The 10,226-nt window shown below is 43.8% G+C and overlaps 1 protein-coding gene across 5 annotated transcripts in view; it reads right to left on the bottom strand.

The window, feature by feature from the left end:
* Positions 1 to 6,841: 6,841 nt before the first annotated feature.
* Positions 6,842 to 10,226, bottom strand: part of atp9b (ATPase phospholipid transporting 9B) — a 38,439-nt gene continuing 35,054 nt past the window's right edge. For 4 of the 5 annotated variants that reach the window (XM_054745473.2, XM_054745475.2, XM_054745478.2 and 1 more), the window contains exons 28-30: positions 9,054 to 9,257; positions 7,746 to 7,778; positions 6,842 to 7,623 (exon numbers count right to left, since the gene is read on the bottom strand). In XM_054745473.2, coding sequence (XP_054601448.1) covers positions 7,487 to 7,623; positions 7,746 to 7,778; positions 9,054 to 9,257 — 374 coding nt within the window. In that variant the 3' untranslated portion in view covers positions 6,842 to 7,486. The remainder of the gene's footprint in view (positions 7,624 to 7,745; positions 7,779 to 9,053; positions 9,258 to 10,226) is intronic. The other variant, XM_054745474.2, reaches the window with a different exon arrangement.

Below are 10,226 nucleotides of genomic sequence, written 5' to 3'. Positions count from 1 at the left end.
AAAGTAACTAAACCCACAGGATGGTTAAAGTAACTATACCCACAGGAAGGTTAAAGTAACTAAACCCACAGGAAGGTTAAAGTGCTCTAAACCCACAGGAAGGTTAAAGTAACTAAACCCACAGTAAAGGTTCAAAAAGTAACTAAACCCACAGTAAAGGTTCAAAAAGTAACTAAACCCATAGTAAAGGTAAAACATGTAACTAAACCCACAGTAAAGGTTCAAAAAGTAACTAAACCAGCAGTAACGGTTCAAAAAGTAACTAAACCCACAGGATGGTTAAAAAAGTAACTAAACCCACAGTAAAGGTTTCAAAAGTAACTAAACCCACAATAAAGGTTTAAAAAGTAACTAAACCCACGGTAAAGGTTCAAAAAGTTACTAAACCCACAATAAAGGTTCAAAAACTAACTAAACCCACAGGAAGGTTAAAGTAACTAAACCCACAGGATGGTTAAAGTAACTAAACCCACAGGAAGGTTAAAGTAACTAAATCCACAGGAAGGTTAAAGTAGCTAAACCCACAGGATGGTTAAAGTAAGGAAGGTTAAAGTAACTAAACCCACAGGAAGGTTAAAGTAACTAAACCCACAGGATGGTTAAAGTAACTAAACCCACAGGATGGTTAAAGTAAGGAAGGTTAAAGTAACTAAACCCACAGGAAGGTTAAAGTAACTAAACCCACAGGATGGTTAAAGTAACTAAACCCACAGGATGGTTAAAGTAACTAAACCCACAGGAAGGTTAAAGTAACTAAACCCACAGGATGGTTAAAGTAAGGAAGGTTAAAGTAACTAAACCCACAGGATGGTTAAAGTAAGGAAGGTTAAAGTAACTAAACCCACAGGATGGTTAAAGTAAGGAAGGTTAAAGTAACTAAACCCACAGGAAGGTTAAAGTAAGGAAGGTTAAAGTAACTAAACCCACAGGAAGGTTAAAGTAACTAAACCCACAGGATGGTTAAAGTAACTAAACCCACAGGATGGTTAAAGTAACTAAACCCACAGGAAGGTTAAAGTAACTAATCCCACAGGAAGGTTAAAGTAACTAATCCCACAGGAAGGTTAAAGTAACTAAACCCACAGGAAGGTTAAAGTAACTAAACCCACAGGATGGTTAAAGTATCTAAACCCACAGGAAGGTTAAAGTAACTAAACCCACAGGATGGTTAAAGTAACTAAACCCACAGAAAGGTTAAAGTAACTAAACCCACAGGATGGTTAAAGTAACTAAACCCACAGGAAGGTTAAAGTAACTAAACCCACAGGAAGGTTAAAGTAACTAAACCCACAGGATGGTTAAAGTAACTAAACCCACAGGATGGTTAAAGTATCTAAACCCACAGGAAGGTTAAAGTAACTAAACCCACAGGAAGGTTAAAGTAACTAAACCCACTGGATGGTTAAAGTAACTATACCCACAGGAAGGTTAAAGTAACTAAACCCACAGGAAGGTTAAAGTGCTCTAAACCCACAGGAAGGTTAAAGTAACTAAACCCACAGTAAAGGTTCAAAAAGTAACTAAACCCACAGTAAAGGTTCAAAAAGTAACTAAACCCATAGTAAAGGTAAAACATGTAACTAAACCCACAGTAAAGGTTCAAAAAGTAACTAAACCAGCAGTAACGGTTCAAAAAGTAACTAAACCCACAGGATGGTTAAAAAAGTAACTAAACCCACAGTAAAGGTTTCAAAAGTAACTAAACCCACAATAAAGGTTTAAAAAGTAACTAAACCCACGGTAAAGGTTCAAAAAGTTACTAAACCCACAATAAAGGTTCAAAAACTAACTAAACCCACAGGAAGGTTAAAGTAACTAAACCCACAGGATGGTTAAAGTAACTAAACCCACAGGAAGGTTAAAGTAACTAAATCCACAGGAAGGTTAAAGTAGCTAAACCCACAGGATGGTTAAAGTAAGGAAGGTTAAAGTAACTAAACCCACAGGAAGGTTAAAGTAACTAAACCCACAGGATGGTTAAAGTAACTAAACCCACAGGATGGTTAAAGTAAGGAAGGTTAAAGTAACTAAACCCACAGGAAGGTTAAAGTAACTAAACCCACAGGATGGTTAAAGTAACTAAACCCACAGGATGGTTAAAGTAACTAAACCCACAGGAAGGTTAAAGTAACTAAACCCACAGGATGGTTAAAGTAAGGAAGGTTAAAGTAACTAAACCCACAGGATGGTTAAAGTAAGGAAGGTTAAAGTAACTAAACCCACAGGATGGTTAAAGTAAGGAAGGTTAAAGTAACTAAACCCACAGGAAGGTTAAAGTAAGGAAGGTTAAAGTAACTAAACCCACAGGAAGGTTAAAGTAACTAAACCCACAGGATGGTTAAAGTAACTAAACCCACAGGATGGTTAAAGTAACTAAACCCACAGGAAGGTTAAAGTAACTAATCCCACAGGAAGGTTAAAGTAACTAATCCCACAGGAAGGTTAAAGTAACTAAACCCACAGGAAGGTTAAAGTAACTAAACCCACAGGATGGTTAAAGTATCTAAACCCACAGGAAGGTTAAAGTAACTAAACCCACAGGATGGTTAAAGTAACTAAACCCACAGAAAGGTTAAAGTAACTAAACCCACAGGATGGTTAAAGTAACTAAACCCACAGGAAGGTTAAAGTAACTAAACCCACAGGAAGGTTAAAGTAACTAAACCCACAGGATGGTTAAAGTAACTAAACCCACAGGATGGTTAAAGTATCTAAACCCACAGGAAGGTTAAAGTAACTAAACCCACAGGAAGGTTAAAGTAACTAAACCCACTGGATAGTTAAAGCAACTAAACCCACAGGAAGGTTAAAGTAACTAAACCCAAAGGAAGGTTAAAGTAACTAAACCCACAGGAAGGTTAAAGTAACTAAACCCACAGGAAGGTTAAAGTAACTAGACCCACAGGATGGTTAAAGTAACTAAACCCACAGGAAGGTTAAAGTAACTAAACCCACAGGAAGGTTAAAGTAACTAAACCCACAAGATGATTAAAGTAACTAAACCCACAGGAAGGTTAAATTAACTAAACCCACAGGAAGGTTAAAGTAACTAAACCCACAGGAAGGTTAAATTAACTAAACCCACAGGAAGGTTAAATTAACTAAACCCACAGGAAGGTTAAAGTAACTAAACCCACAGGATGGTTAAAGTATCTAAACCCACAGGAAGGTTAAAGTAACTAAACCCACAGGAAGGTTAAAGTAACTAAACCCACTGGATAGTTAAAGCAACTAAACCCACAGGAAGGTTAAAGTAACTAAACCCAAAGGAAGGTTAAAGTAACTAAACCCACAGGAAGGTTAAAGTAACTAAACCCACAGGAAGGTTAAAGTAACTAGACCCACAGGATGGTTAAAGTAACTAAACCCACAGGAAGGTTAAAGTAACTAAACCCACAGGAAGGTTAAAGTAACTAAACCCACAAGATGATTAAAGTAACTAAACCCACAGGAAGGTTAAATTAACTAAACCCACAGGAAGGTTAAAGTAACTAAACCCACAGGAAGGTTAAATTAACTAAACCCACAGGAAGGTTAAATTAACTAAACCCACAGGAAGGTTAAAGTAACTAAACCCACAGGAAGGTTAAATTAACTAAACCCACAGGAAGGTTAAAGTAACTAAACCCACAGGAAGGTTAAAGTATCTAAACCCAAAGGAAGGTTAAAGTAACTAAACCCACAGGAAGGTTAAAGTAACTAAACCCACAGGAAGGTTAAATTAACTAAACCCACAGGAAGGTTAAATTAACTAAACCCACAGGAAGGTTAAAGTAACTAAACCCACAGGAAGGTTAAAGTAACTAAACCCACAGGAAGGTTAAAGTAACTAAACCCACAGGAAGGTTAAATTAACTAAACCCACAGGAAGGTTAAATTAACTAAACCCACAGGAAGGTTAAAGTAACTAAACCCACAGGAAGGTTAAATTAACTAAACCCACAGGAAGGTTAAATTAACTAAACCCACAGGAAGGTTAAAGTAACTAAACCCACAGGAAGGTTAAAGTAACTAAACCCACAGGAAGGTTAAATTAACTAAACCCACAGGAAGGTTAAATTAACTAAACCCACAGGAAGGTTAAAGTAACTAAACCCACAGGAAGGTTAAAGTAACTAAACCCACAGGAAGGTTAAAGTAACTAAACCCACAGGAAGGTTAAATTAACTAAACCCACAGGAAGGTTAAATTAACTAAACCCACAGGAAGGTTAAATTAACTAAACCCACAGGAAGGTTAAAGTAACTAAACCCACAGGAAGGTTAAATTAACTAAACCCACAGGAAGGTTAAATTAACTAAACCCACAGGAAGGTTAAAGTAACTAAACCCACAGGAAGGTTAATGTAACTAAACCCACAGGAAGGTTAAAGTAACTAAACCCACAGGAAGGTTAAATTAACTAAACCCACAGGAAGGTTAAAGTAACTAAACCCACAGGAAGGTTAAAGTAACTAAACCCACAGGAAGGTTAAAGTAACTAAACCCACAGGAAGGTTAATGTAACTAAACCCACAGGAAGGTTAAAGTAACTAAACCCACAGGAAGGTTAAATTAACTAAACCCACAGGAAGGTTAAAGTAACTAAACCCACAGGAAGGTTTAGGTCGTCTGAACTTTATTAATGCAGTTTCAATAACAAGTGAATTATGTCACAGCTCAGAAGAGACAAGTCCAGGTCCAGGTCCAGGTCCAGACTCTATTCCACAAGAACTTTAATCTTGCAGGTACTGATGTTCGGACATTTTAATGGGAAAACAAACCTTCAGGAATGTGACCAACACCGTTCTCAGGTGGACCAGGATGGAGCTGTGGTACCATGGAGGGCTCCAGGACAGGTTGGAGGCGGGGTTGGGATGCTTTTTTCCCCCGTGCTGTTCGTGGGCCCCTTCTGTCGTAGGTCCATAAGACTGTGGAGTGGTACGGCTAGGGATCGTCTCCAACCCAGACCATTCCACTCAGGGAAAGGAAGCATAACAAGCCTCCTGAGGAGACATGGGCTGGATTCCTAAGCTAGCTCCTATTAATGGAGCTCGCTACTCGGAACTCTTTAGGTGCAAAACGTTTTAAAAACGCCTCCAAAAAATCCTGTTCCTTTTGTTCAGAACCGACTACGAGAGCCGAGACCTGGATGATCGACAACCTTCACCTTCACTAGCTTCTCTGAACTTCACCTGTGATGACCCAGAACCACAATGTGAACATGGATCAGAAGTCCAGACTCTGGTTAACCAAACCGAAGCCACGTGGCAAAAGCCCGGCTCTGTGATGGAGGTCCTGATGGTACGGGTTTGGATCGCAGTTCTTCCAGAGATTTTACAGGAACTTCTGATCCAGGAATTTGAGATGAGTTCCGCTTTAGGGATCCTCCAGGAGGAACTAGAGTTTCTCTGGGCAGGAGGTCTGGGACTCCTTCTGGATCAGTCCAAGCTCGGATAAGCAGAGGGAAAATCCTAAAAACTAACTTATTTTAACTTTTTCTTTTGAACTCGGCGACCTCCTGCAGCCGCTCAGCAAACATCTCCGACAGTAACTTTATCTCCTTGATACAAACCGGCTGCTGCGGAATTTTATAAGCAGCTGAGTCGGAGCGAGCTGGGCTTCCGAAGCCACTCAGCCGCTCCGACTGAGCCGTAACCGGATAGTATAATGGCATAATGGCAGGTCTCCGCTTCCAGAGTAAAAACAAAACGCTGAAGTAAATGTGACAAACGCTCCCGCGCCTGAAGCTTCTCCCACTTCTGGGACAGATGAGATCCTGCTTGGTGGAGAAGGGTTTGGTTCAGCGCACCGTCAGATTAGATTAGAGACTCTCTCAGCTCCAGCCGAGACTAAACATCCCGTCGTTTAATCCAACAGTCAAAAACACACTCCGACTTCAGCTGCATCCAAACGTTTCTGATCCTCTAAAATCCTGAATAATCCAGCTCACATCCTCTCCAAAACCAGGAATAATAATCCAGGGAGTTCCTGTCTGGTCCGGTCAGGAACATCCAGAAGCCATCGGACCATCACATCCTGCTCCATGGGAACAAATTGATAACAGATCGTTCCTCAGAACCGTCTGATTAGAGAACGGGGAACGTCGTCTCAGAAATCCTGAGATCAACGGTTTCGTCTTCATCTAAAATGTCACCAAACATAAAAATAAGCAGGAATCACGTTGTTTCTATAAAAGTCCACGGACAGAAACGGAACCTCCCGCAGGGACTAACGGGAAGTTTTCACCTCCAGGGACTGAAATTTTATCCCGTTATTTATAATTAACAAGAATCAGAAATCGGTATCGGCCTTAAAAGCAGAATCGGTCCGGGAGTGGGTGCAGCAGTGCATTATGGGTGATCACCACCACAAACCCTGGTGCTTCGTTTTTACCAGAGGGAGTGACAGTCCGGCCGTGACCTTCGACCTCTGGGTGACTCTGCTGGGACGTCCACTCCTGGGAAGACAGGATGTCCTAAATGGTTTTCACTAGTGAAAATCGCTAGTTTGAGAATGACCTTTGACCTTTCCGAGATTGAAGGGCAGCATCAGTGTGTTAACACACGCCTGTATGCTCCGGAGCAGAAAACACTCCACTTTCCCAAAGGAGCCAGTGTTGTTCAGGAATATCTGTGGAGCCCATCAGAACGGGATCAGGGTTTCATTTGTGACTCCAGGTTTCTTCAGGTTTCATTTTCCTAATTTGGGATCTGATGGAATTTTTCTTCCTTTGATAAAATAAAAGTAGCTCAACACTAAAAACTCATCTTGGATTTTTATTCTGACTAAATCCGGATCCGTCTCTGTCTCCACCTAGAGGCCAAACGGTGAAGCTCAGCACAAATACGTTCATTCACTCATTCATCACAGCTGTTTTTATTCACCACCATCCCATAAATAACACTGTTAGGAAAGCCAGAATACACAAAACTTCACACCAACACGGAATTCCACAGGAAACATCATCCCAGCTTAGGAAAGTACAAAAACAACATTTCACGTCTCAGACGCATCGTTCCCATCGGAGAATCAGGAAATCTTTACATTCTCGTCTTCCAGCAATGTGATCAGAAGATTTCTGGAGCGATGCAGAAGAAAAGCCCCGCCCCTTTCTCGTCCCAGAGCATCCGTGGCGGTTTTCCATGTAAAAGGAGCGAATGATAAAACTCATTCGTCCTCAGGAGTAGAAAGCAGACGAGTCTCAGGTCCAGAAGCGAGCTGCCAGGAAGCAGGCGTCAGAGGTCAGAGGTCACCAGAGCTGCTGATCCGATCGCGCTGGTTCTGGTTTGGTGCTCGTCGGGTTTCAATCGTCCAGGAAAAACGTTTTATAAAAAACACCTAAAAAACCTCGTGAACGTCAAATCCAGACGGTACAAAAATGAGTTTGAGAGAAGGCAGACGACCCGAACCGACCCGTCTGGGTCAGAACCCGACCCGGTTAGTTTACGACTGATGCACCGTTACCTCGACTTGCACGGGTCAGGGTCAGAACCCACCCGTCGGGATCAGGTGGACAGCTTGGAGTAGCTCGGGGGGGAGAACTTGCGCTTCAGGTACTTGAGGATGTAGAGAGGAAGACAGCTGACGAGGGTGATGGCCGACACCTTCCACAGGAACGGCCACGTGGTGATGAAGGTCAAGTCTGAGGAGCAAACAGAACCCGGTCAGACCGTTTCTGGTTCTGGAACCGGTCCAATCACAACAGAAACACCAGACGATGGAGAACAGGGCAGAACCAACAGAGAGGACGGACCCAGAACGTACCGAGGAACGCTCCCGGCGACACCCGGCCGATCCCTGTCCGGAACATCAGGAGGAGGAGAGAACCGGGAGAGAGGAAAGAGGAGTCAGGTGTAGAGAAGAGAAAGGTGACCCCGGAACCAAAGGTCACAGAAGAGAAGAAGGCTCAACCAGAACCGGTCGGGCTCAACCAGAACCTTCACCAGAACCGGTCGGGCTTCACCAGAACCTTCACCAGAACCGGTCGGGCTTAACCAGAACCGGCCGGTCTTCACCAGAACCGTTTGGGCTTCACCAGAACCAGTCAGGCTTCACCAGAACCGTTTGGGCTTCACCAGAACCAGTCAGGCTTCACCAGAACCGGTCGGGCTTCACCAGAACCGTTTGGGCTTCACCAGAACCAGTCAGGCTTCACCAGAACCGTTTGGGCTTCACCAGAACCAGTCAGGCTTCACCAGAACCGGTCGGGCTCAACCAGAACCTTCACCAGAACCGGTCGGGCTCAACCAGAACCTTCACCAGAACCGGTCGGGCTTCACCAGAACCTTCACCAGAACCGGCCGGTCTTCACCAGAACCGTTTGGGCTTCACCAGAACCAGTCAGGCTTCACCAGAACCGGTCGGGCTTCACCAGAACCGTTTGGGCTTCACCAGAACCGGTCAGGCTTCACCAGAACCGTTTGGGCTTCACCAGAACCAGTCAGGCTTCACCAGAACCGGCCGGTCTTCACCAGAACCGTTTGGGCTTCACCAGAACCAGTCAGGCTTCACCAGAACCGTTTGGGCTTCACCAGAACCGTTTGGGCTTCACCAGAACCGGTCAGGCTTCACCAGAACCGTTTGGGCTTCACCAGAACCAGTCAGGCTTCACCAGAACCGGCCGGTCTTCACCAGAACCGTTTGGGCTTCACCAGAACCAGTCAGGCTTCACCAGAACCGTTTGGGCTTCACCAGAACCAGTCAGGCTTCACCAGAACCTTTACCAGAACCGGTCAAGCTTCACCAGAACCACCTAAGGAAAGTCTGAAGGTTCTCTGCAGAGGTCATGACCCCCCCCCCAGAACCAGCCCATCTGGACTAAAAGGCCGAGCTGAGCTGTGTTTATCGTTCATCATGAGATTCATGTTCTTGTTACGGTTCTGTTGCGTTCGGCCCAGAGGAACCCGGTTCTGTTGCGTTCGGCCCAGAGGAACCCGGTTCTGCTCTTTAACGTCCTCCAGGACTCATGACTGAGCCGGTTCTTCTGAATTCCTTCAGCTTTGATGTGAAACGGTTCTCGGGTCTCAGGTTCCCCCTGCAGCAGCAGAGAACCGGCAGGAGCTCCACGCTTACCGAAGTACTCGTTGAGGAAGGCGAGCGAGGCGAGGTAGCAACCCAAACTGAAGAACTCGGCCAGAACCATGAGCCAGTGCCAGGTCCGGATGGTCAACGCCACCATCAGCAGCTCGGTGAGGACCAACGCCGTAAAGGAGATGGCCACCACGTGCACGAACTCCGACTCGAACAGAACCAGAGCGCCGTACATCAGGATTCCACCTGGTGGCGCCAGAGAGAAGGAGAACACTCAGATCAGGAAGAACTTCCATCGAAACTTCAAAATAAAGTGTTAAAATGATGTTTTAGTTAAAAAAGTACATTTTCTTCAATAAATGACTTTGTCACTTTAAAATAGAATCAATCAGGTTGTAATCATTTTGTTTCCAACAGCTGATCGCAACTTTATTCTGAAATACATTTGATCTGTCCACTTTTAGATTCCTTCATCATCCCTACGGGAATTTTGTTGTCCCAAACCAGCCAGGGAGAAATAAAAACAGGCCCTTTCAGAATAAAAGTGTGCCTGGACCCAGACTAAAGTAAGATTCTTGAGAAGGCCCTTTCAGAATAAAAGTGTGCCTGGACCCAGACTAAAGTAAGATTCTTGAGAAGGCCCTTTCAGAATAAAAGTGTGCCTGGATCCAGACTAAAGTAAGATTCTTGAGGAGGCCCTTTCAGAATAAAAGCGTGCCTGGATCCAGACTAAAGTAAGATTCTTGAGAAGGCCCTTTCAGAATAAAAGCGTGCCTGGATCCAGACTAAAGTAAGATTCTTGAGAAGGCCCTTTCAGAATAAAAGCGTGCCTGGATCCAGACTAAAGTAGGATTAAGGAATAGGCTCTTTCAGAATAAAAGCGTGCCTGGATCCAGACTAAAGTAAGATTCTTGACAAGGCCCTTTCAGAACAAAAGTGTGCCTGGACCCAGATTAAAGTAGGATTAAGGAATAGGCTCTTTCAGAATAAAAGCGTGCCTGGATCCAGACTAAAGATTCTTGAGAAGGCCCTTTCAGAATAAAAGCGTGCCTGGATCCAGACTAAAGTAAGATTCTTGACAAGGCCCTTTCAGAACAAAAGTGTGCCTGGACCCAGATTAAAGTAGGATTAAGGAATAGGCTCTTTCAGAATAAAAGCGTGCCTGGATCCAGACTAAAGATTCTTGAGAAGGCCCTTTCAGAATAAAAGCGTGCC

The sequence above is a fragment of the Nothobranchius furzeri genome, chromosome 19, assembly GCF_043380555.1.
Source record: "Nothobranchius furzeri strain GRZ-AD chromosome 19, NfurGRZ-RIMD1, whole genome shotgun sequence".
Lineage (NCBI taxonomy): Eukaryota > Metazoa > Chordata > Actinopteri > Cyprinodontiformes > Nothobranchiidae > Nothobranchius > Nothobranchius furzeri.
The sequence above is the reverse complement of the archived record's forward strand: the minus strand, read 5'-3'. Positions and strand labels throughout refer to the sequence as shown.